The sequence below is a fragment of the Sus scrofa genome, chromosome 1, assembly GCF_054392235.1.
Source record: "Sus scrofa isolate SSC_HxYL_T2T_F1_AM1 chromosome 1, Sscrofa_HxYL_maternal_Yorkshire_Landrace_v2.0, whole genome shotgun sequence".
NCBI lineage: Eukaryota > Metazoa > Chordata > Mammalia > Artiodactyla > Suidae > Sus > Sus scrofa.
Genome location: NC_139383.1, coordinates 2,286,495 through 2,312,605, shown reverse-complemented (window position 1 = coordinate 2,312,605; position 26,111 = coordinate 2,286,495). Strand labels below are relative to the sequence as shown.

General features: G+C 55.5%; 1 protein-coding gene and 1 long non-coding RNA gene across 9 annotated transcripts in view; both read right to left on the bottom strand.

Moving 5' to 3' along the window:
• The window catches only part of RPS6KA2 (ribosomal protein S6 kinase A2), a 319,578-nt gene that overhangs the window by 233,602 nt on the left and 59,865 nt on the right, over positions 1-26,111 (bottom strand). For 2 of the 8 annotated variants that reach the window (XM_085021850.1, XM_085021825.1), the window contains exon 1: positions 17,478-17,563. The exons of the other annotated variants lie outside the window; for them this stretch is intronic. Coding sequence is in view for 1 of the 2 variants with exons in the window: in XM_085021825.1 (XP_084877951.1) it covers positions 17,478-17,525 (48 nt within the window). In the remaining variant the exon portion in view is untranslated. Of the gene's footprint in view, positions 1-17,477; positions 17,564-26,111 lie in introns of those variants that run through there. 8 annotated transcript variants of the gene reach the window in all.
• Positions 1,289-10,996, bottom strand: LOC146405869 (uncharacterized). Its single transcript, XR_014843588.1, has 3 exons — positions 10,670-10,996; positions 3,727-4,781; positions 1,289-3,078 (listed from the first exon to the last, which is right to left on the bottom strand). It is a non-coding gene; the product is annotated as an uncharacterized LOC146405869 (long non-coding RNA).

Below are 26,111 nucleotides of genomic sequence, written 5' to 3'. Positions count from 1 at the left end.
GAGTCCAGACTCCGCGGTTCCCGGGACGGTACGTAGGTGCCGAATCCACTGCGGCAAATGAAGGGAGCGGAGGGGGTGACGATCGGGGGCTGAGCTCCCGGCGGCATCCAGCGCATCCCCCCCAGAGGCTCAGGAGGGAACAGCCGCCAGGCCAGGTCAACGTTCCTCCCGTCGCCGTCGCCGACTCGCCACACTCAGCGGCCCCATGACTCTGCAGGGACACCCTGGCGGTGGCCGAGCCGGCTGGTTCACCGGTGCAGCAGGACCTGGCCGAGGAGGACCCGGCTGAGCTGACGGACGGCAAAGACTGCCGCTCCTCCTTCCGTGAGCACATGCCCCGCTGGCACGAGGAACAAGGAGAAACTTTGCTTCTTACAAAGCGGAAGCGCTCTGTTTCAAACAGATGCTCAGCTTCTGACACTGGCAACTGCTCCACGAGGACACCCGGGACCAACTTCACAGGCCGCTGGCTCCCCAGGCATCGCCGCGCGGGCTCTCGGGTCTGAACGCACCATGAACACAGCGTCTGCCTGCTGCCTCTGAAATGTGTCTTTCTTAATACGCCAGATACAATTAACAGCACACTGCAGGAGTTCCTGCGTGGCTCAGTGGGAACGAACCCCACTGGTGTCCCCAAGGATGCAGGTTCGATGCCTGGCCTTGCTCAGTGAGTTAAAGGGCCCAACATTGCTGTGAGCTGTGGTGCAGGTTGTAGACGCAGCTCAGATCCAGTGGCTGAGGTGTAAGGCCGGCAGCTACAGCTCTGATTGGACCCCTAGCCTGGGACCCTCCACATGCTGCTGGTGCAGCCCTAAAAAGGGGGAAAAAGTACACTGCAGACAAGAGAAGTCCTTCAAATAGAAGCATTTGGCATGGAAAACCATCAAATGCAACAGACACAAACAAAAAAAAAAGCCAGAATCCAAAATTCTCAGGAACAGTGATGCACAGAAACCTATTAGGACCTAATAAAACCTAATAAAAATCCTGTCGAAAGATTACGTTTTAGGAGCTCCCGTCGTGGCGCCATGGAAACAAATCCGACTAGAAACGATGAGGTTTCAAGTTCGATCCCTGGCCTTGATCAGTGGGTTAAGGATCCAGCGTTGCTGTGAGCTGTGGTGTAGGTTGCAGACGCGGCTCGGATCCCATGTTGCTGTGGCTGTGGTGTAGGCCAGTGGCTACAGCTCCGATTCGATCCCTGACCTGGGAACTTCCATATGCCGCAGGTGCAGCCCTGAAAAAAAAAAAAAAAAAAAAGACAAAAAGACCAAAAAAAAAAAGATTACGTTTCAGAAAGATGCTATCTCTACATTTATTCTTCATATTATCCACTAGACTCCTAGGGCATTTAAAATGAAACTTTCATTATTTTTAATGAAGATAAAATTTGCCACTTCTGTCCGGAATCTCGGGATTGAAAAGGTACGTTTTAAACCCCCTAGAGGACGGCTCCCCTGGGATCCCTCAGGGGCCTGCTCTTCAGAAAGAGCCAAAGACACGGCGTCCACAGCCTGTGGAGGCAGCCCGGGTCCCGGCTGTGACGGCTGAAACGGACCGGCCTCGCCCTCCCTGCCCCTTCTCCACGGAGGTCCCTGTTTTATCCCCTGGACCCAAACGGGACCAACTTGACAGTGTTCCCACATCAGCGCCGCCAACACCTCAGCACAGCTGTGCAGCCCAGCGCCCTCGCCACGATTTCTGCAAAACCCACCACCAGGCCCCTTCCTCACGATGCCGGTGACTCGGGGACCGTCTCCATGGTGCCCGGTGTCCTCCTGGTTCAGGCTTGCCGCTCAGGATAGCGTCCGAGCAATAAACACTGCAGATTATGAAAACTGATTCCTTAAGCAGGAAAGTCGATTCAGAGAAAGGAGAACGTAGCAGCTAAATACACGTGCATTTGGCCAATTCTGGAGCGAGCACCGACCCAGCATTCTCAGTCTGGCCACTGACTGCTGCCAAACTCAGCTGAGGCGCGTTCTTATTTTAAGAAAGTTTACAGCGTTCTTCTGGTAATTTTTAATTAAAACTTTTACTTTTGATTTTTTTAATTAAAAATTGTAAACTCATCTTTGTTCTTTGAATGACAGTTTTTAACTCTTTTCCTTGCTCAAGCCTCGGAATCTTTTCATGAGACAATTATTTGCTGAGCGCTGTGCTGAGTCAGCACTTTACATGGTCGTCTTACTTGACCTTCAAAGTGACCCAAGGTCCCCACTTCCCCGCGTGCACCCTGGTCTCTGGGAAGGGGGACGCAGCGGTCACAGTGCCCTCAGGGATGCTCTGACCCTCAGGGGAGCTGGGGCCACGTGACACGCAACCACCAAGCTGTTGACAACCTGGACGTGACCGTCACTGCGAATATTCACTCAAATGACACCGTAACTGTTAGTGGTCTCCGAGGTCCGGAAGGGGGACCGCATCCACCTGCCGCGAGGCTGGCACGCCCAGGTGTTCCCAGACTGAGAAAGAGCAAAGTCCCCTGCGGCTCTGCCCATCATTCCTAATAAAACCCACAAACACAGGAATGTTCTTAAGGCAAAGTTTGGATAAGTTGCTGGGACTTTCGGTCCTTTCCTCTTAACTAACCAGCCCGAGCAGCTACACAGCATCAGTGTCGTCTGGAAGAAGCGCATCCTTGAACTCGGGCTGTGGAATACCAGACAGTAAAGCACAGCAGAGACCAGAACCGCACGTCTTAAACCATCTGCTTTTTCTTAGTGAGAAAGAATCTGAGCACGTTTCTAGGTTGAATTTGCACCCAGAGAAAGGATGACTTTGGTGACACAGGAGGGATGGTAAAATGACCAAAAGAAGGTTTCAAAAGATGCTGCAGGGCAGGCGCCGGGCCTCGGCGTCGGGGTCCCTCATCTGGGAGGCTGCCCGGAGCATGTGAAGGCGGACCCAGGCGAAGACGCGTTCCTAAGAGAGACGGGAAGCTGAGGTCATCTGACGGACTCGTTTTCTCAAACAACAGGAGATGAGGCCATCTGTTTAGAAGTTGGCGAGGCTTGAAAAGAGATGACAGTTCCGGGGGCCACAGACGAGCCCGGAAGACAGCGGTAGCAGCTCGAGCTGAAAGACAACAGACCTTAGCTGTGCTTGCTGCTGTTTTCCAGCCCCTGTGACAGACTGTGCGCACTCTGGCCAGGCGGTTTTCTTTCCCTCTTTTTAGCAGGGGTCCGAGGTTCTGAGCCGGGCCCTTTGGAGGGAGGGATAAACTGAAATGGGTGACAGATAGTCTTCTGCCTCAGGTGCCTAAACAGATTCCCCCCCATGTTCGGCCTCCAGGACGTAAACATGAGGCAGCAGCCTGCACTCAAGAGGACGGGGTTATTCTGCGCTCGCAGGCAGCACTGAGAGTGGTAAAGCAGTTAGGAGGTTCTAGCAATCAGGTCCTTGACGTGCCAATTAAAATGCTCAGCCATTATTCACGAAGAGCGTTAAGAAACCTAATGACCTTAAATGCAGGTACAGAGGGCCTGACAGCACCGCCAGAGCAGCTGATGGCAGGTGCGCTTCTGCTGCTACCCTGCACCTGTCCACCATGGACGAGAGTGTGCTGCTGGGCTCCGAACGCCTGAGACAGATGCTGAGATGGAGGCTGAGACGGATGCTAAGCCAGTACCGAGCAAAGCCATGTTTTATTTATGCAGATATTCCTCCCTTAGGGGTATTTAAACATTTTATAAATTTGTCTCATGAAATATGAAACAACCTCACCTTTCTCATGACGGTCTTCTCATACACTGAATGAGAAAATACCGCAGATTTGAAAAGTTCCTATCTCCTTGGTACCGCAATCAGGAGAACATTATTCAGCAGAAGGGAGTCTCGGTTTACAAACCAGAAAGCTCTGCACTATGTCCTTGTGCGACTTTAGATTCAGTCTGAGTCTTGGTTCACGGTGAGACGATCTTTGCTCGTGGGGACGGGAGGACCGTGGGCGGCGTGGGCAACGCTGACAAGGAGCGCTCTGTGCTCCCTGCCGTTCTGCTTTTAGGCACGTGCCATGGATGGCCAAGGAAGGAGGTTGGTGGCAGTGATTTGCAATGTAAAATAATAATAGCCCCTCCAAAAAAGAAAAAACCTGACCATCGACAAGTGAGAGAATTGATAAAAATCCCCTGGGGAGGGACTCCTCTATGCTGCCGGGAACGCGGCAATGGGAGCTCTGAAAAGCCCCGTAAGAACGGGGAGTATAATGCAGGCTTTATGGGTAGGAACTGAATCCCACTGAATAATGTACTGGTGACTTATTTTAAAATGTCACGTGGGTTCCGAAATGATAAAGTTCATGGTAAAACTCCCTAAGACAGCCAGACCCACCAACAAAGGCAGAATAGCCCACTTTCCACTTGCTCACCACCGAAAGAACACTGAACATTCGCAAATAATTTGGACATTAAGTCTTCCATGTGGCATCATCTCTGCTACCTTCAGAAAATTCTTGAGGCTCATGGAGTTGAAGGCATTTGTACTTCACATCTTAAAACACAGGGCTGAAGTTATTTGTCTCAAAGCAAATTCAATCCACTGAGTCGCTCCGCTCTGCTCGGTTGTGGATGTTACTTCAAAGCAGTCATCTCTGCGGAGATTTTCCTCAAGAGTCACATGAAATCACTTTCAATAGGAAGAGCACACGGTAATTAAGTATCGCCTGCGCTATTCTCAGGTCCTTCCCCAATTAAAATGTTATTTCTGCCGCCGTTGCCATTTCAGTGGAATCAACAGAGGGGATTCTGTAAAGTTTGTCCTGTTCTTTTCTTCCAGTTCCACTTCATTTTTCCAGTAAAATGTATCCAAATTCAAGAGAGAGGCACAAAATATCCACGTTACATGTTGCGGGGAAGTTGAAGACCCACTCAAAATTCTCCTTGCCCCCCCCCCAAATATCTACTCCAAAATAGACAAAACACTAAAAACTAAAATATCATCAACAGTTCATCCTGTCCAAACAGCAGTCTTGCTTGGAAACAAGAAAATTCCATAGGTCGGTCCCCTGGACACATCACTTAGGGCCAGCAGGCAGAAGAGCCCCGCTTCGGAGGAAGGCGAGGACGGACAGGTGCTGGGAAAAGGGAGGGGCCCGATGCCGGGGCCAGGCCAGAGCAGAGCCAGACACTGGGCAGCACAGCACCACGGGGGCTCGCCGTGACGGCCACGGTCAGAGAGCAGTTGTGCGGCAGCTGACTCTAGAGCCCAGCACTGCCTTACAACCTGGGCTGTTTCCATGGTCCCTTGAGCCCTAGAAGCAGTTGCCAGAATTGGTCTCATGTGATTGATGAACCAGAACATGACGTTCTTAGGCCAAAAACCCTCCCGTCACTGCTACCATGAGATCTGCCAGGGAGACGGCAAACTTGAACACAGAGCTTGCGTGACACCAATCCATGGAGTTTCAAAAGGAAAGTCCTGAGGGAGAACTGTTTGATTCCAGCAAAGGGATCTGCCACCAAAAAAACATCCAAAGGCATTAGAGGGATTCCATTCCTTTCCCATCAACAGCTCCACGAGACAGTCTGAAGCCTCACACGGCAGGTGCACATTTAGATGCACTGGTTGCACGTTTGCAAAATGAGTGTCTGCGAAAAGACATATAACTCTGAAATGGGAACAGTCTCATACAAACGCCAGCAATACTGCTTCAATGGAGACGGTAGAAGAAGTTGAGGGTTATTTTTAAACCAAGACGGAGGGGGAAAAAAAGCACCTTAACATCAGAAATAAAATTTACAAGAGTTAGCAGATATTTCTCAAACTCATGACAAGCTCAATGTCTGCAATGAGTCATTCAGATTTAACTTGTCTAAACTCTTGTCTTCACTGATTTTTAACATTTCCTCTTTTTCTTGATATTCCTCACGGTGCCATTCCATATTTAAATTGTTCTAAACCTCTGAGTCACTTAAAGCTATAATGCCCAAAATCGTTAATCCGATAAGCTGACAAACATGAACTCTCAAGAAATCCACTAGGTATAAGGGTCCCAAAGTGACTGCTTGAACATAATCGTGAGGTCAAAAGCATAAGCCTACACATTTAGGAAGACACTCTAGTTTCCCATGAGGGACAACCCATTTAGCGCTTCCTCCAGAGACCGGGCCTGCCATTCACACCAGCCTGGGACGCTACCAGCTCCATTTGCTAAGGTCTCCCCTGTGCCTGAGTCAGGTGACTGACATACAGTGGCACATTCAGCGTAAATTCCACAGAGGACAAAGAAAAGAGCTTGCTGTGGACGGATGGGGAGCCTGAGGCTGACGGACCCCAAGGTTGTGGAGGACACTTCTGCAGACAGGACACACATGTCCACAAGACTGAGTCATTGCATTTGGGGAAGGTTCTAAATCTGAGAAGAGCTAAGTGTGAACCAGACCTGCCTCTTTGCAGCTTCCACCCACTGGGGCTCCAGTATCCAGGGCCCCCTCCGCAAAACGGCCAAGCATTTGGAAACCCCACTTTCACTGTTCTTCCCCATGTGTCACAACACCAGCTCCCTCACTGTTTCCTACAGGACATGCTTTTTATTTATTTATTTTTTTTTTTTTTTTAAAGCCGCACCTGTGGCATATGGAAGTTCCCAGGCTAGGGGCTGAATTGGAGCTGCAGCTACCAGCCTACACCATGGCCACAGCAATGCAGGATCCAGGCATCATCTGCAACCTCCACCACAGCTCAGGGCAACACCAGATCTTTAACCCACTGAGCAAGGCCAGGGATCGAACCTGCAACCTCAGAGATACTAGTCAGGTTTGTTACCATGGAGCCAGGCCTACTCCACATGCCAAGGCCTGAGGACTCTAGCGGTGGGTAGAAGTGCCCCTAAAACATCCAGGAGCCCGCTCCTGGTTGGCTCTGTTCCCCACAGAGTGCGGGGAGTCAGGGGAACACTGAGTGGGGGCAAAGCAAGCTGCCCCCTTCTCGGTCAAGATTCAACGCCTCTTCTTCTGCCTAAGAAACAGTCTGACTCAAGCGCAGCATTGCTGAGAACTATGATTCAGAATGATGAGGTGTCCCAGCACCTATTTCAAAGATAATTTTCACCCTAATGGTCTGTTTACTTCCTGGTGGCAAAGGGGCTCACGGCACCCCAAACGCACAGAGGGGGGAAGACAGACAACTCAGAGATGAGCTGGTGCACGGATCCACGGAGGGGGGTGGTCTCTCTACAGAAATTAAGTGAGATTCCTATATCGCCGTGCACAAAATCAAGTTTAGTACCATCACTTAGTATTAGGAAAAAAAAGAGATAGTCTTCATGTTTTTAAGTAGGAAGAGCTTAAACAGCAAACAAAAAACAACGAAAATACTGATTACTTGGAAAAGCTCAAAACCTTCTTGTTATCAAAGACCCTACACACAGACAAAGCTGAAGACGACGAACCAGGTGAAGTCATTTGCAGCATTAGTGACACGGGATTGACGTCTAAGATTTATAAAGAACATCAGGAATCATTAACGAAAAGGCAAATAACCCAAGAGAAAAATAAACTAATGACATGAACAGACAATTCACAAGGAAACCAAAATGACCAACACAATCGTCCGAGAGACCCAACCTCACTGGTAACAGAGACAAATTAAAATACTTCACGCTGGTTTGGCAAAATGTTGAAAAAGTGTGAAGACTTTCGGGGGCTCCCACTTTGTGGAAATGTAGATAGAGAACAACTGGCAGCACCTGCTAATATCGGAAATGCAGGTTCTTTAGCTACAATCCTACGTCTGCGTCTGTGACGGCAAGAACCGCGGGACCACGGCAGCCGCGTCTAACCGGCAAAACTGGGGGGACTGCGACTGCCCACGGGGGTTAAGATAAAAAATTAGCAACATGTTGAAGGAAAAGGGCTGCAAAAAAAAAAAAATGCAATGTAATTTCACGGATGGATTCTAAAAACACGTGAAACAATGCTATGCGCTGTTCACACGTACCCTGCCTACAGGGGAAGAAGGACTGCGGGTCAAATTCAAGCCAGCGGCTGCCCTTGGCTGGGAAGGGGCTGCAGGGAGACGGAGAGGTTTTCCAAGGGGCCTCCGGGTGGTTTTAACACGACCGGAAGCAAGTGTACTCCTTGTTACTCCGGCGAGGCGGGAACGCAGTCTCACAGCTGAGCGTGGAGGACAAATGTCAGATCAGGCTTCTAAGTCCCTACATTCAACCTCCTTCCAGTTGAAAAAGTAGACACACATGAACAAATCGAAGCTGGCGCTTGAGTGAATAACCTGACAGCCCTAATGAGCACGGCCCCTAATCAAATCAGGATAATTAAAATCCGTGTCGTGAAGAGGGTGCCCGTGACTCATCTGCTGCTTACACACGCCCCGAGAGTGCAAGGAAATGCTCACACACGCCCCGAGAGTGCAAGCCAGGAAACGCCAGCCCGGCAGCCATGGGGGCTGTGGCAGCCCCGGCCCCGTCCCGTGGCCTGGCCTAGGGGCTTGCGGGCCGCCAGCCGTCGCTGAGGCTCGGCCTCCTTCCCCCGCATCTGTCCCTCCTGAGCTCTCCTTTCCGCCACGGCACGATCACTGTCCCATGAAGTTATCTTTTTATTACTTACAGTGTTTACTTAATTAATTGCTTAATTAAATCTAATTCCATCTGGGGAATGAGAGGGCAAGGCTGAATCGCGTTCCAGGTATTGCCCGTGCCCACACGGAGGGCAGACACGCAAACCCCTGCTCGACGGAGTCCTGGAATGAGTGGGGAGTCCCTGGAGCCAGAGGCACTGGGATAGGCGCCGACATCCACCGCCCAGCACGGGCCAGAATTCTCCCCAAGACGTGTGTTATGGAGCTAAAGAACTGTTGTCCAAAAAAAGAGAAAAACGTGGAGTTCCCGTCGTGGCGCAGTGGTTAACAAATCCGACTAGGAACCATGAGGTTGCAGGTTCAATCTCTGGCCTCGCTCAGTGGGTTAAGGATCTGGCGTTGCCGTGAGCTGTGGTGTAGGTCACTGACGCGGCTCGGATCTTCGTTGCTGTGGCTGTGGTGCAGGCTGGAAGCTATATCTCCGATTCAACCCCTAGCCTGGGAACCTCCATACGCCACAGGTGTGGCCCCAAAGAGACAAAAGATAAAAAAGAAGAAAAAGGTAATGTAGGTCCCCAAAGGCTATTCTGATAAAGAACAAAGGACAAGAAAGATGTGTTCCCACTGCCACCCAAGCTGGCCTTTCTGAACTTATTTCTACCTGTTTGTCTGGGAGGCCCGCAGGTGCGTAGCCTCTGCACTAGAATGCCACTCCTGCCAGCCCCAGAAGCACACCCCACCCCGAACCTCAGGGCCCACCTCCAGGGATGTGTCCAGGACAGCCAAGGTCACAGCATCTCAGGTTCCCAGGCCACGCAGAGGCAAGAACCCTCTGGGCACCCCCGCTTGGAAAGCAGTGCCCGCCGTAAACACTCGAAGCTAGACGCTCAGGCAGGCATGGAACAGGCCTGCATCCAAGCGGATTCCGAATTCCACTGCTCTTCCCCCACATCCTAGGTTGCGTGTGATAGAAGACAACTGCCTTGCAGCCCATCTGGCCCTGCAACCTTGAACGTGAAGCACCTACTCCCCAGGGACCCTCGATACAGCAAGACGCACGAGGACGTGATGGGGTCTTTACCCATCGTCTGCTCTGTGAGCCACCTCCTGCACGAGGATACTGCAAGGGGGTCTCTCCCTGCTCCCCCACCATCCCCTCGGCAGGATCTGGTGCAAACCAGGGCCACGTCACGCAGGCCTGAGCCCCGGGTCAGCGCTGCCCCCCGCTTCCCTCGAGGCAGAAATACAGAGCGAGAAAGCGGAGGTTCAGAGGGACAGATGGAGAGTTTTGACTCTTCTCCTCTCACACCAGCTCCTGGCTGTGGGAAGACCTGTCCCGCCGGGGCCCTGAGATGTCACGGCATCACACTGCATCCCCTCCTGTCCCCTCAGCATCCGGATTTCTGCGGGGATTCCTGCCCACCCCCCATCCAGAGGAAACCTGGAGCAGACGCGGTCCCTCCCCGCACGGCCCCCTGCGCTCAGCAAACTGACCTGCATGTCCCCGAGCACACGCACCCCTGCAGCTGCGGCCGCTCCCTGGGGCCTGCAGGGCCCCTCGCCCTCGGCCCGGCAGGCAAGGCGCAGCTGGGCCATGGCAGCCGTGATGCCAACACCTGGAAGCTTGGCAACCGCTGCCAGGGCACCACCCCAGGGAGGCAATTAGGGGCCCCCAGGGTCCTTCACTCCTTTCAAAACAGAGGGGCCTCCAGGACAACGGGCAGGAGAAAGAACAGGGCTGGTCCCAGCCCACGGACCGCTGAGGTGCCTGGTCAAGCAGTGCAGGGCCAAGGGCAAAGGGCACACGCGTGACAATGCCGCCCACCGGCTGGACACGCTGTGGCCTGAGAGTAAGGCCCCAACACCGGGGGGCAGGTGGTCCTGCTGGCTGTCTCCACTCACAGAAGGAAGCCGGAGTGTCGCCCACGTGGTCAGACCTGAACGTGGACTCCAGCCGCCGACCCTGGGACTGAGGCCGCCCCCCTAGAGCTCTGGGGCTGCGGCATCCTGGCTCCCAGAGCACCCGTGCTCTCTGCTTCTGCTCAGCACCCCTCCCGAGGCTGGAGGCCCGCGCCCCGGGCGTGAGCAGCTTGGCCGCCCCTGGCCTCGCTCCTCGTCCTTCCCATGTCCTCACACGGTGGGTCCCCTGTGCACGTCTGTCCCGGCGGCCTCTCTGTATGAGGACGCTGGCTCGGGGGTGAGGGCCACGCTGCCACCGTCACTGTAATTCCATCACCGCAGCCAAGGCTGCTCCTCCAAATACGGTCACATTCTGAGGCCCAGGAGGTCAGGACTCGAGTGTGAACTCGGGGGGGGGGGGACACAGCTCAGGTCCCCACTCATGCAGGGGTCTCCAGGAAGCACCGGCACGAGGGCTGCTGGGACACGGCAGGCTCGCGGGTCTGCGCCGACAGTGCTGTTCCGTCTCTGCCCTGGGGGGTCGCTGGGCCTGCTCTCCAGCAAGTCACCGCCTAAAATGACCCCCCAAGCCGCGGAGTTTAGTCTGTCATCTCTGCAGAAACAGACGAGTCGGAAGACGGGCTGATAAGGGAAAAGCCACAAGGCCTGAGGCCCATCTGAGGTGCTGCCCGGGGAGGGCGCCGAGTGCCAGGCACAGACCTCACCCGGCAGCCGTGGTCAGAGCCCGAGGCCCACCTTGGCCCCAAGTGAGAGTCGTTGGCCTAGGACTCCCGGTGGACACCCCTGACCCTCTGCCTCCGCGGTTTTTCTCTAGATGGTTCTTCCCCTGAAGCTGCCCTGAGCACCCGCTGCCCTGCAGGAGGCGCCGTGTGGCCTGGGAAGGCTGCGTGGGAGCCCGCGGTTCTCCTCTGAGCTCCCGTCCCGCCGGCCTGCGACCAACCCGAACTCACCTTCGAGGCTGACTCCCATACTTAGTGGGGGACGGCGCCCGGGGCGGGGGTTGCCAGGAGTGCCCAACAATGACCGCAGAACCACGGGGCTGGACACCACACACGAGGACGCCTCCCACACCCCCCCGCAACACCCATCCCGCGTCCTGGCACAGCCTGGAAACAGAGCCTGTGTCTTCGCATGACAAACAGGCCCACTCCAGTTGCCAGGAGGCCTTGGCACAGCATGGACGCCCGTGGGCACCGGGTGGGCACCAGGTGTGAGCTCACATGCTCTCCTGGGGCCAGGGTTCCCTCCTGCTGGGCTTCTTTGCTGCCTCAGCAGAAGGAAGAGGGGTTCCAGGGAGCTGTGGGGGAGACTCTGCAGCCCCAGTAAGAAGGGAGCCCTGTATCCCGACGCAGTGGCCTCCAAGGGCACTGTCCACAGCGCCCACGAGCCCTGAGGTGCACACGTGTGTGAGTGGACACACACACACACACACACACACATGCTCACTCACTCCCCTGAGCCCCAGCAGCCTCCTCCTCCCTCTGTCGCCACGTGTCCCGTATGACACACATGCAGTCGTCTCCCGGCTACCCTGTCAGCAAGTGAGGGCAGCCCCCTGCCGTGTTCCCGGGGACATCGCTGCCATGGCCGTGTGACAAGAGCCGAGCGCCACATGTCAGGAGTGCAGGTGATGGGCTGAGTAGCCCTGCCCAGCACCCCTGGTCCACACACCTGCCCAGCACACCTGCAACAGTGACGGGAACTGGCGCCAAGCAGCAGAAGCTGGAAATCCCTCAAATCCGAGCTCCCCCTCGGGTCCTTAAAGCTGGCCCTGGGGGTGAGCCGCCCCTCTTGCTGTGCAGGGCGAGATCAGGTTCAGAGAGAAGCACAGCCCTTGGGCCCCAAATTCTATTTGCCGAAGCAGAGGGGGCTGCACCCTGAATGCACTGGAAGCGTGAAATGACCTTCCAGTGGGGCGGTGGCCCCCACCCCCAGCTCAGCCAACTGCTGCGCCCACAAGGCTTGGCCAGGCCCCGCAGCTACGGGCCAGGGCAGCCTCCTCTGGCCAGCGGGGAAAATCCGCAGAGAAAGAAGACACTACACTACAGCCTTATCTCTGCAAACCAGCAGGAGGTTTGCTGCCGCCTTGTAAACCACCGCCCAGCTGTGACTTCAAAGCCGCCTGTTTACTCTTCACCGGTGAGGCGTGCGAGGCCCCTCTGGCCAGGAGAGACCAGATGCAAAAGCTCACAGGCCAAGGGGCCTGACGCCTTCGGGGGAGTGGGGTGCCCAGGCCGCCCAGGGCAGTCCACACCCCTGCGGAGACGTTAAGTTCCTGCCTGAACCCTCGGAGGGGAACCTGAAGCTGGGACAGGCCTGCTGCCTCAAGGCCTGTCCCCAGGGAGAACCACCTTGGTGACAGACCCAGATGCCCACAGCTGGACGCATGTTGGGAACATGAGTCTAACACCCCTGTTGACCACGAGAATCTTGGGAAGGACCCACCCAGGCCAGGAGCCTGGAGGGCAGGGCCCGTGTCTCTGAGCTCCGAATCTGGGGGTTCCTGCATTTTCAGTTCGCATGCCCCAGAAATCCCTTTTTTTCGCTCAAGCCAGCCTGTGTTAGATGTTGTATCATGAGGATTCTAACCCTTAGCCAACTGGGGGGTTTTGTGCAAAGTCCAACAGACACACAGACTCCTGGAAACAGACAGGAAAGCAGGAGGTCCTTGCTGGCTGTGCAGTCACGCCAGGAGCAGCGAGGGCCCCAGGACAGAGGACAGGACCAGCCAGGGCCCAGGAGGTGCCACCTTCCCCGTCCCATCAAACAGGCACTTAACCTCAATCTGTGGGTTGATATATTAAAGATTTTGCTCCAAAGCCTCTATCAATGGCTTGTGTGCATTTATGTGAAATTAGATGAAACTGATGCCCCTCCCACCCCCCGCCGGCCGCTGCTGCTGCACATGAAGCTCCCAGGCCAGGGATCAGATCCCAGTCGCGGCCTCAACCTAAGCCACAGCTGTGGCAATGCCAGATCCTTAACCCACTGTGCCAGGCTGGGGATCGAACCTGCATCCCAGTGCTCCCAAGACACAGCCAATCCCACCGCACTGCAGCAGGAACTCCGATGTTCATTATCACTATTTTTTTCTTTCTTTTTAGGGCCGCACCCACGGCATATGGAAGTTCCCAGGCTAGGAGTCGAATCAGACCTGCAGCTGCCAGTCTACACCATAGCCACAGCAATGCAGGATCCGAGCCACATCTGCAACCTACATCACAGTTCATGGCAACGCTGGATCCTTAACCCACTGAGCACAACTAGGGATCGAACCCACAGCCTCAAGGATACTAGTTGGGTTCATTTCTGCAGAGCCACAACGGGAACTCCCTGATATAGACTTTGTTTCTCACTGTTGGAGCTACTGGTAACCGCAATCCTCCAGGCAAGGCCAGCCTTGTACCCCAGGCAGCTCGGCCACCACCTCAGGCCCATCAGCTCCAACGATGGAGACGCCATGCGTGGACACGGCCTCTGGCTGTGAGTCTGAGAAGCATACCCACGACTGTCGAAAGGAAAACTCCAGCACAGCTGGTCTTTAAAAACCTCAGCCTCAGGTTCAAGAATAGCGGGAGGCACTTGAATTTAAGGAGACAATTTAAAATAAACAGAGAGAAAGGGAGAGAGAGAAGCTCCATCCCAGGCATTTGATGGCAGAACTGAAGGGAGGTGGTTCCTTGAAACGATGACACTGGCTAAGGGCAGGGGTGAGGTTTTATTTAAACCGACTCCCGGACGCAGGTCCCCAGCGAGTGAAGAGGTTACTGCAGAAGAGGCCGACTCTGTCTTCGAGATCTTCCACCCAAACCCTTCGGAACCCGCAACATGCAGGTGCTAAAGGGTTGGAAACGACGAAGCCCGCCCGCGAGGAGAGGGAATCTTTGCTCAGGGTGCGAGCCTGACCCACAAGGCGCCCCTGACTACCCCCCAACGCCCCGGGGGGCCTGCTTCCAACCCCCCCGCGCCGCAGGCTCTCGGCCCCCAGCAGGCTCGGCGCCCGTGGCCTGATTACAGCTTCTCCCATGTCCACCCCGCCTGGCGCGCTCTCGCAAAGGCAGAACGCGGCCTCGCTGTTTCTCATTTCCTACCAGACACGTGCTGAGCGTGTTAAAAGTAAGTGCTGGTGTTTTCCAGCACGGACCTTGTTATTACTGGACAAGACGGTTTGCCTCCCACAGCTCCCAGGAGGAGGGGCCACGCGGGAGGCGGAGGGTGGGGGGGACACAGACGCGGGAGGCGGAGGGTGGGGGGGAGACAGACGCGGGAGGCGGAGGGAGGGGGGGAGACAGACGCGGGAGGCGGAGGGTGGGGGGAGACAGACGAGGGAGGCGGAGGGAGGGGGGGAGACAGACGCGGGAGGCGGAGGGTGGGGGGAGACAGACGCGGGAGGCGGAGGGTGGGGGGGAGACAGACGCGGGAGGCGGAGGGTGGGGGGGAGACAGACGCGGGAGGCGGAGGGTGGGGGGACACAGACGCGGGAGGCGGAGGGTGGGGGGACACAGACGCGGGAGGCGGAGGGTGGGGGGACACAGATGCGGGAGGCGGAGGGTGGGGGCAGACGAGCTCCCTCACTGATGTCTCCCGGGAAGGAACAGGCCGGCCTGGGCGCCCAGGCTCAGGAGGTGCTGGGGCCCAGGGCTGTCGCTAGTGGTCTGCTCCCTGGCCTGGGTGAGGGGTGGGGGGACAGTGGCCTGGAGGAAGCGGTTGGGACACGGGCTCCGAATGGGTGGTTTGCCTGTGGACGGTGCGCTCCCAGCGGTCCAGAGCTGGCTGACCCTGGGACGGTGGCGGCAAGGTCTGCGTGCCCACAACACGGACACAGCCAACACAGGCGGGTGGGCACCCCTCCCAGGTCTCCGCGCCGTGCTGACCACTCCCTACGCGTGTCTGCCCATCACGGCCTAAAGGGGAGAGCCACGGGCGGCTGTCCGGAGCTGCGGGTCTGCCACCGGCTCACCAGTGACCTTGGCGGGCATTTCAGCTTCCCTCGGTCTCCTCGTCCAGAGAGGGAGGCCCACGAGCTGTGTGATTTCTGAGCCCTCTTCCAACAACCAAGGGCGTCGGGCACCTCCGGGTAACCTGCGAGGCGGAGCACCTTCGTTCCTGCACTTGCCAAGGAAGCCAGGTTAGCCTAACGAAGCGGATGGATCTCCTCCCCAAAGTTGCAGTGAGCCGTCTGGGGCGATGGCATCAGACGGCCTCGGATGTCCCCGGATGAGGGCGCGCTCCAGCCGGCCGCCTCCCTGGACCACACGGAGCTAACCTTGGGTAGCTGCGCAGGTCTGCTTTGTGCTTCGGACTGACCCTCCACTTACAATTGAGAGCAGCACAGAAGGCATCACTGAGCAAGGCCCTGCACTCGGAAGCCACCAGCGGGGACACTGCCCCTGCTTTTATGCGGTGCCCAATTCAGGAGGACCCCGCGGGGCATGCTCCTCTGGGCCCAGGGACAGAAAGAAATATGTTCACCCGAAAAACAACGTGGGGTTTTGTCTGCGGTTTGAGCCCACACGGCATCCTCCCCCCCGGGAGGCCGGCATGCTCGGCGCCCCTGCCGCCCGCCCACCACGCCTTCTGAGCTCGGCCTCCAGATCCATTTCTCCCTTCTTGCTTTGCCTCAGTGCATGCGCTGACTCAGTTCTCAATCTCATGCTGATTATGTCTGCAAACTGTTCTGACGTCTTTGGGACTTTGGGACTAAGAAAGGGTATCAACAAGGAAACACCCCCAGGGATGTGAGGTTCACTTAACTCAGGGCAAAGGGCCACGTGGGGATGGTGGGGAGGAGGGCTCAGACCCGAGGGCTGGGTTAGGTGCTCGGCTTTTACGTGTAGACCCATCCTTGCTTCTAAAAGGGGACATGCGCCTGGCTCCTCAATGCCCCAGCTGTCTCACAAAGCAGACAGAAACGACTTCATGCACCTTATAAACCATTCGCGGTATTATTTTAGGAGTGATTTTAAAGTGAAACAAGTTTGTTTCAATGTGACATTTGCATGCATAAAGATGTACAAATAAAAAATACGTACTAACCACAAAACTGCATACAATGCGTATATACACTTAGCAATATTTACAAAAACAAGAGAATCAGAGCACTTCTTGCCCAACTTTAAAAAATGACATGCGCGTAGTTGGAAAGTCACAGATTTCCTCTTAAAAAGTCCTCACAAATCCTATACCCATAGGTAGGTGAGTGATTTTTTTAAAACCCCGTATTTCACTCTTCTCTTTTTTAAAGACAGCTGTGAGGTGCCATTCAGAGTAATTTCTCTAACAAACCCAGCGAGCAGATCGCAGGGGCTGTCCGGCACGACCTGGCTTGGACTGTGATCTGATGCATACTTACTGCGTAGGACGATTACGGGTTCGAGTTATTTTCGTTAAAATGGGCAACTTGGGGGGGGGGGGTTACAGCTTAATGGGGACGGAGTCTCAGGTCGGGCAGATGAAAGCGCTCAGCGGATGGACGGCGGTGACGGCTGCGCCACCGTGAGACTGTACTTAATGCCACCGAAAGTGGCCAAAATGGTAAATTTTATGTTGTACATATTTTCCTACAGTGAAAAAGTTCTGAAAAAGCAAAACCAAAATAACTACGGGCAGACTGCTGGATCTGATTCTCTTCACCTAAAACTTTTACCTTTTAGTAACAGTTTTAATAAACATCAACTGTCACATTTTCCTCCCTTTGTGTCTAAAATCGCAGGAAAATGACTGAGCGACCTGTCCCCTTGACAGTGAAATTACCGGTGAGAGTGACGACCTTAAACCCACCCTGGCGATAACATAACCTCCAAGTCAGGACGAACCGAAAACGACAGCCGCTGACCTGCTCTCTGCCTCCCGCTGTGACCTGTGACCCTTCACGTTTAAGGACACACAGAAGTTCACTCGGCCCCGGAAAACACCTTTGGAACCTGCCCTTCACCGGCCGCGACCTGGCACACAAGCAGCTTCCCAGCAGTTGGTAAACGCGCCAAACTTCCCCGACCCCAGACCCCCGAGAGCTCGCCTACCTTCCTGAGCAAGAGCTGCTGCAGCTTCGTGCGCCGCAGCCCCATCATCCTCGCTCCCGACCCCAGCCTGGCCGCCCGCTGCTCTCAGCCACCCCGCCTCTGCCTCCGCCGCCCGCGCCCTCCCCCGCAGAGGACAGACGTGTCCGGGGCGGGCAGGGCGGGTCCGAGCCCCCGCCCCCCGACCTCCGGCTCCGCGTCCCGCATCTCCCGCGCCCCGCAGAGAACGTCTGGGGCCGGCAGGGCTGGTCCAGGTCCCCTCGCCCCGCAGAGGGAAGGGCGGAGGAGACGCACTGCCCGCGCCCAGCTCCGCGCGGAGCCGTGACAGGCCTCCAGAGCCCTCCAGAGCCGAGTCCACAGGGACCAAGTCCAGGGTTCAAAACTCAGAAACATCAGAGACGCTGGAGGGGCAGCTGTGAGCCCCTGCCCGCGGCGCACCTGCCACCTGCCAGAGAGGGAAAGGCACCTCCAGGGCTTCTGGTCTGTCATTTACACAGAGCCCAGGAGACACAGGTCAAAGGGGGTGAAGAGAAATGATGGCTTCCTTTTGCAGGTGACGCTGGGTCAGAGAATGCTCACTGATTGTGCGAGGATTGTGCTGTTAGTCCTTTGAGTAACCCCTGCACAGAGATCCACACGCACACACACGCAGAGACACACCTGTCCATGAACGTGCATATGTGGTGCACACTCTCCCACGCACACCTTCTCTCTCCACCTGTGACAGGGGTATGTATGTCTGAGTAACAGAAAGATCTGCTCGGCCTGCCTTCTGACGACTGAGTCCCCGTGTTTCCTCCAGAACCGTCAGCCCTTTGTGCCTGTCACCAGCATCAGGCTTTGTCCTGGTACAGCCAGAAGCACGTAAGGTGCCGCATCAAAGCGAGCTTCGCACACAGAGCCCAGGTCAGAGGTGAAGACTGCTGGTTAAGACTTTCCTTTTTCACGCTCCTTTTCAACAAACAAACAGGCCCCGCCTCTGAAGACCTACACACTCCATATGAAAAAACTACCAACTAACAATCAGCCTTTGGATGACAGATAACAGAAGTTCTGGTTAAGAAGTGGGTGTGGACAGAGACTGGTATAAAATTATAGGGCATGCAAAGAAGGAATCAAAGACAAAGGAAATTCAGGGCTGAAAGGGACAGAAACCGCCTCTCCCTTCCTCCAAAATGTTAGACAGGCCTTTTCCAATCAAGTGGAAGCAGTTCACCTACGGTTGCTGTTTCTCACCTGGCAGCTACTCCAGGACATTTGTTCTTGTCACAATTTCCATTGCCTCCAGAGCACAGATATTGTACGTCCTTTTTCTTGGACAGGGGACCTGATGAGCATGTGTCTAGCCAAGTACACACTGTGCCTCTGTGTCCGGGAGCAGGCACGTCAACACACGCACACGTATTTCCGAGAAACACGAGGACCAGAGCTTTGGAAGAGTCACTACTAGGTCGGCCCTCCAGAGGGCATTCTAAGGCATAATTGTCTTTGCTGCTACTTTCTATTTTTGAAAGTTTCCCATTGAAGCATGGTTGATTTACAGTGTTGTGCCCGTGTCCGCCGTACAGCAACGTGACCCAGTCGCACACATCTGTACACGCCCTCTCTCGGAGCATCTTCCGTCGCGGTCCATGCCAAGTGATGGCACATCGTTCCCCGCGCTGGACGGCAGGACCTCTCTGCTGACTCACACCCTAAATGCCATCCATGGTTGGTATCTGCTAACCGCAGACACCCGCCCACCCCACTCCTCCTCCCCCTTGGCAACCACGAGACACCGTTTTACCCACCGTACCTCCCAACCACCTTTTGCTTTGAAAGCTGGCACAAGACGCAAACACAGGGAGGTGAAAAGACTAGGTCTTCCTATTCGCTCACGTTGTCGGGGCTCAGGCGCCCGCACACGCCTAGTCTTGGACTCCCCCTTTTCGTCAGACTGCCAGAAGCCTAAAAAAAAAGCCAGTTCTTTTCACTTTTCCTGAAATTAATCCAGATCGCATGCCAGTGACAAGCCGTGGGTCTTAATATCTACATGCCACCCTCTCAGAAATCTGCCGTCATTCCTGGAAACACCCTTCACCACCAAGAGAGCTCAGCACCCACGGGAGAGGAGGACACCCGGCCCAGCCCTGCTCCCAGCGGTGGCCCTGCGGTGGCGGCACCAACACGTCCTCACACCCTGCTCCAGGGCCTCTGAGGGTCACGGAGGACAAGTGAACCTGGGCTCTGTGGTCCCTCAGGAATACTCTGTTTAATTATTGTCACGGTCCTTTGCTTTATAGTATCCAGGATTGACGGAAACAGAATTTCTAACTGAACTTTTTTTGGTGAGGATGCAGTTCTTTTTTCCATTACCCGCCACCTATCTGAGCCCTCACAGAAGATGCTTATGTCTCGGCAAAGCCAACCTCGGCGTCTCCAGGGTCTGGCCATTCGACAAAGGAGACTGGGCTTATTTGGGGGCACAGACATTTTCTTAGATTATTCCTCGTGCAGCATAAAACAAAAGGCTTCTTAAGAAACGGCGTAAACATCGACTTTGGGGTGTAACTACCTGGTCTACTGCCAAGAGTTAAACAAGAGCATCTCAGCAATACTAAAGGTCAGCTCACCAAAGCTACTCCACGTTGGACAGAGGATGAAGACAACGGCGCAGAATGGAGACTCCCGCACCTGGTCCGTCTCAGATGACAGGGACTAGGAGGCCTGCCCTGTCTCTCCTGGGAGCAGGAGACCAGCCCAGGTAAGAAACGCCACTCACAGGAACACTCAGAAACGGTTCAGCCCAAAAATGTCATCTTTCCCGCACCACAGAGTTGCCTAAATCGCTTGAAAAGCAGGCTTGTTCTTTGTCCTCACCTGGTGGCAGCGTGCCCCAGTACGGAGCCAGAGAACCGGGAGGGAGGAAGGGAAGCGAAAGGTCTGACGATCCCGACCCGAAATTACCAGGCATTTTGTGACAGTATTTTGAGTTCTCCTAACTGCAATTCAATTCAAACACAAGATTTAAAACGTAATTATCTCGGGTTTAGTCCTGTGGAAAATGCATTAGCAAAAAGATGGGGTCTTTGATCTCTGGCTAAGTCGTGGTCATGTTAGATCTAGTGGCTTTGCAACAGAAACCTTTCACTGTTGATGGCATTAATGGCAGGTACATGTACGTATGGGAACTCGGTGTTGTCATGGTGACTACGGCAAGACACTGCCTTTTATTTTATGCCAGGGAAAATTGTCATGACAATCTTGGCTTACTCATCTTTCAAATACATTTTGAAAAGAAATTATTTTGAATAGCAGCTTTCATTGTTCACTGGCTCCTGCATGAAAGGAATTGTTCTCAGACTGGGCATCCTTCCCCAGCAGCAGAACCAAAATGCTGGCACAATTAGGCTCAGGACGTAAGCCACCAGCACCACGGCAAAAACATCCATCTCGTGTTTCCATTAGACTCCATTATGTCAAGGTTGAAGCCTTAGGACGTGTCTCCCCTGTGGACCTAGAATTCCATTCCCCTGTCCCCCACTCCCACCCGCACGCAACCAGACAGACCGTCTCAGAGCTGGAGTGTCAGGTTCCGCACCCCCAACCCCACGCTCACATGTCTTTTCTCTCCCAGGCCGGGGAGCAGGCGGGGGGGTCAGGATGGGACCAGGGGCTGAGTCCTCACCGCTGGGATCAGGAGGGCAAGGGACATTAAAAGGGCACCAGTTCCCCCTCCATCCTCCGCCACCAGCCCCACGACTGGAACAAAGAATCCTGGTGGCGGGGTGGCCCGGTGGGAGCCAGGACCTCTGAGGACAGCAGCCAAGGGCAGCCCCTGGCTTGGCGACCCCGTGAGAAAGACGTGAGTCTTGACATCATCGAGTCCTGGTCCTTGGTGTCACCAGTCACCACCAAACATCAGCACCTGTCCCACCTGGGCTACGACCCACACCAGACACCAGGGCTGCGTCCGTGTCTTCATCCTGTGCACACGGCCACCCCCCATCTGAGGACTGCCCTGGGGGCTGGGGGCCCCCTCCCAGGCGGGGAGCATATGGGTGGGCCTCCTGGCCCATCGGGGTTCAGGGACACCTAATGATGTGGGAGAAAGGGCCCCGAAGGAGGGCCCACGAGGGAGAAGCAGGAGGAGGAGGAAGGCGGGGTCTGAGGAGCGAGGGAGAGGGGTCCACCCCGCGGCCGCTGCTGCGGCTCAGGCTGCGAACGTACCGGAAACTCATGGCGTGGATGGGGCAGCACGGGGCCACCTCCCTTCTCCTGAGAGTGGTTGTGGTGAAACTGAAAGCAGGAGCGTGGGTCACAGGTGGGCAGAGCGCAGGCGGTGGGAGGGAGAGAAGCAGGCACAGGAGGTTGGGGGGGTGCAGGCAGGTCAGGGGCGCTGGGCTGCACCGCGTGGCCCCAAGCCCACGAGCTGAGGCCTGTATTCTTTGAGAAATGTATGGAAACCCTTGACCATGAATGAGCAGCTTCTAATAACACAGGGGCAAGTGTGTGAAATGAGGCTGGAGACCGCAGGTGACAAGCGTGTCTGCAGCCTTATCTTCATGAACATGCATCAGTGTCACAGTTACAGAGTCTGTGTCATGTATTTGTGTGTTTATAGGTGTGTATACACACACGTGAAAGAAAAACCAAGTGCTTAGAAGGTCTGACGGTTGCTTCCAATTCAATTCTGTCCTTTCAGCGGCCGCCCAGCAAGGAGACCTGGCCCCACCAAGGTCATGTTTACCCAGCAGCCGAGTGGGGGAGGGGTCAGACTCCGCCCAGGCCCATGGGCTCCTGGTCTGGCCTCTTTGGTCCCCCCACATGCCCACAGCGCTGACCAGTGCCACACCTAAGAACCAGAACTGTCGGGTCCATAAGGTGTGCCTCCCGAGCTGTGCTCTGCAGAAAACTAAGGGCTGGGAGAGGGTCCCAGGTGTGCCCAGGGCTGCTACTCCGCAGGTGCACAGGTGCTCCGGGGCCGGCCAAGCAGCCCCCTGACACCTTTAGCGCACCCCCACCCCGGTGTCACTGCATCTCTAGCTCGTGAACGGGCACAGATGCATCTGCACAGAGCCTGGGACAGGCACCTGTCATAAAACCAGAGTAGCTTACAATATGGTTATTGTGGAAGTATTTTATATTTCTTTGGAAATTCTACAAAAAATATGAACAAGAAGGAAAAAATTACCTGGGATTCTAGAACTTAATGAAAATCCTTGGGAATCTGGGGGTTTTTTTCCCTATAAATCTGTCCGTTTGGGTTGGGGGATGGGATGTAAGCTGTAGCTTGAATAAGCTAAAACTGGGGGTGCGCTTTTTCCATAAAGTTAAGGTTTAGTTTTTCTCCAGATATCCCAAAAGGAAATTTACAACTATGACCTCGGTCAAAGGACTTTCCCAGCTCCAAATTTGTCCCAGGACACTTGGCTAGTTCCCGCTGCAGCGTTCCATGAAGATCTGAAGAGACCGTCCGGCGATTACAGCCAGGCAGGAAGGAGAGACGGAATTTGTTTCCGTCGCGGTCACTCGTGGCGGGAGTAAACAAGAGCTGCTTTTCAGGTGCAGGCACCTCTGCTATTCTGGAATCTTCCCTGGGTACCTGCCCCGTCCTTGTACCACTGCAGTCCTGCCCCACGCAGACACCCACACCTCTGTGGCCTGCGTGTATGAAGAGCCCTGACCAGGGCTGGGTTAGTGGGGCGAGGGCAGCTCAGCTACTCTGCACAGACAGCCAGCTCCGTAGCAGAACTTCTGCCCCCCAAACAGACTGAAAAACCACATTTCTGCCCTGCCTCCCTCTGCCCCACCCACTTTAATGTCATCTGTCACCTTCACCTTGTCAACACTGCCGAGTACACCTGCAAATACCAGTTCATCTGTTTCAATGAAGGCAGAAGCAAGAGAAGCTTTGATGGAAAAAGACACAGTGAAACAGAAAAATCCCCCTTATTCTAAGGCTACAAATCCTTAGAGCATCAGTTCAGTTTTGGACGAGAAGAGTAAAGCAGGGTCATTACAAAGCAAAACAGAAAGGAGAAGCCAGCTCACGCTCCCTTTTCAAAATTCTAATCTGAAAGCTGGTTTCGTGACTCAGCTGGAGGCTTCCTGTTAAAAAGGCCGGGGGTCCACTTGCCAGGAACTGGGAAAAAGAGGCTGGGGCACAGTTAATACCTGACCACCAGTTGTGGAGCGGCCGCCACAGTCAAGGCACGTCAGCAGCATTTTAACTAAATTTCCCTTCAAAGAATTAGTTTGAGTCGCCACCTTATTTAATTGCATACTGAGGTATCTGGACAAAAAAACAGACTGTTTCGCAAATTTTAGGAACTAAAACACACACACGCACCCCCCCCGCCGAAGTCCAGCAGGTGGACAGGTGTGTGGGGGCACGTGGCCTGTCCTCACGCCCGGGCACAGCTTTGGCCTCACCCTTCGTCTTCACCCAGGTTCGTCTGCCCTTGTCTGCCCGGCGTGAGGCTGCACCCCCGCCTCAAGCCCCACAGCGTCACCACCACGAGGGGCCTCGCTCCCCTGCTCCAAATAGCCGGAAATCCGAGGGAACAGTAGCTTTTTCTTTCTTATCAAGTTCCACCGAATCAATAGTTTCGCCCAGTGCGACTCTCTGAAAGGGGCGTGTGTGCTCATCCCGAAGCAGGTTTTAAAAAGAGGAGAAAGACAGCAGGATCCCGGAGCGTCCTCGTGGGGCCGCCGCCGGAGGGGGCGTGCCGGGCAAGGAAACACCCTCCCCTCGGAAATTCAGCCTCTTCTGCCCCCTTTTAAATTGCTTCCTGGAGCATCAAATAAAGAGGGAAACTGAACTTGAGAAAAAGGAAAAGTAACTGCTACATGGAGGCCGCGGTGGGTTTACCAGGTGAGGGACCTTGTGGCCCAGGTGCTGCATCTGCCCACCTGCAGCCCCCAGGCCCCGCCTGCTGCGGCCCCCAGGCCCCGCCTGCTGCGGCCCCCAGGCCCCGCCTGCTGCGGCCCCCAGGCCCCGCCTGCTGCGGCCCCCAGGCCCCGCCTGCTGCGGCCCCCAGGCCCCGCCTGCTGCGGCCCCCAGGCCCCGCCTGCTGCGGCCCCCAGGCCCCGCCTGCTGCGGCCCCCAGGCCCCGCCTGCTGCGGCCCCCAGGCCCCGCCTGCTGCGGCCCCCAGGCCCCGCCTGCTGCGGCCCCCAGGCCCCGCCTGCTGCGGCCCCCAGGCCCCGCCTGCTGCGGCCCCCAGGCCCCGCCTGGGAAAACATGGTTATGCTTCCAGGCGAAGCTGTGAGGAGCGCCGTTCACACTCCAGCGGCTAAGCCTGTGCTAGGATTTTAAACAGGAGACCCCCGAATGCTCTCGGCTGGTGTGACAATCTGTGTAACAGCAAGTCTTACAAAGGCCCTGAAACACACGTGGAAAGAGAGGGAGCGGTGAGCTCATCCAGGCCCGCGTCTCAGGGCCTGTTCCGCCTCCACGGGGCCCCGGGCCTGCCCGTGTGAGGGCTGCTTTGTGGTTTTCACCCTGAACATAAGAACGGCTTCCGCCCGCCACACTCAAGGTGGATCTGAAAACACGGCCGAGGGTTTTGCCCACTCAGGGGCTAAGGGTCCCGGAGGGCGCAGGCGGCCCCGGCCGCCGCCGTGCTGCTCTCGGAGCCCCCGGAAGACCAGCCCCGGCGTGACCGGGCCTGATGGAAGGCGCTCTGCCCGAAAGGCTTCGAGTCCCCACCGCGGCTCGGCCGGCCCCAGGCCCCCGTCTCGAGCACACCCGGTACCCGGTCCATCGCCCCCCAGACTCCTTCTTGTTTTATTTCTCTGTTCATTTCCACAACCAAGAGAGACGTGTGCTCGGTCTGGGGTTTGTGAGGACGCAAAGGAGGAGGAGAGCTGCTTTTTCCAGGAGACACGCCGTTCCTCGTGCGCCCTGCTGCTTCCACTTAAAGCCAAATAAAGTTCTGCTAAGACTCACCAGCTAGAGCGCCATTATTTTTTTTCTGAAAAGACTGAAGTAGACAGAGAAAATGTTTTGAGAGGACTACCTCCTGCCGCTGCAGCCCAGCTTGTGTCCCGAGTTTGCTGAAATTAGGATGCAGTACCAAACAGTACTGCCGTTTGTCTAGTCCCTCGGCTACGACAATCAGGAGCACCTTGAGGTGTTGTCTAGCCTGGTGAGTGGGCGTTAATTTTTTATTTCTTCCGACAATTTTTATGTCGAATAAGGAAATCTCATTTACAAGATGGTATTAACAAGAGCCTATTTTTCAACCAAATTCTTTGTGTTGGGCTGTTAATAAAAATACAAGCCAGACCCAGAGAGGAGAACCCCAACTGTGCGAAAAGTAAACCACTGGCATCCAGTGACACGCGCTGTGTGCGTGGAGGTCCGTGACCAAATGCAAAATCACGGCCAGTCACGAGCCAGCGTCCTTTGCTCCAGATCACGGGTCCCGGAACCAGCCAGGCCTCCGGACAGGCCCTCGGGACCCCCAGACCCACAGAGAGTCCCTGAGAAGCCGTCACTTCGTGGAGCAGCTCCTGACCTGCACAGGCTGCAGGCGGCCCACCACCTCGACGAGGCCAGAGAGGCTGCCGAGCATGCGGAAAACCGGGAGAATGTCTGCCTTGCAGCGACAGAGCGTCGTTTGACGTGTTCACATAAATGAAACAAGCCTGAC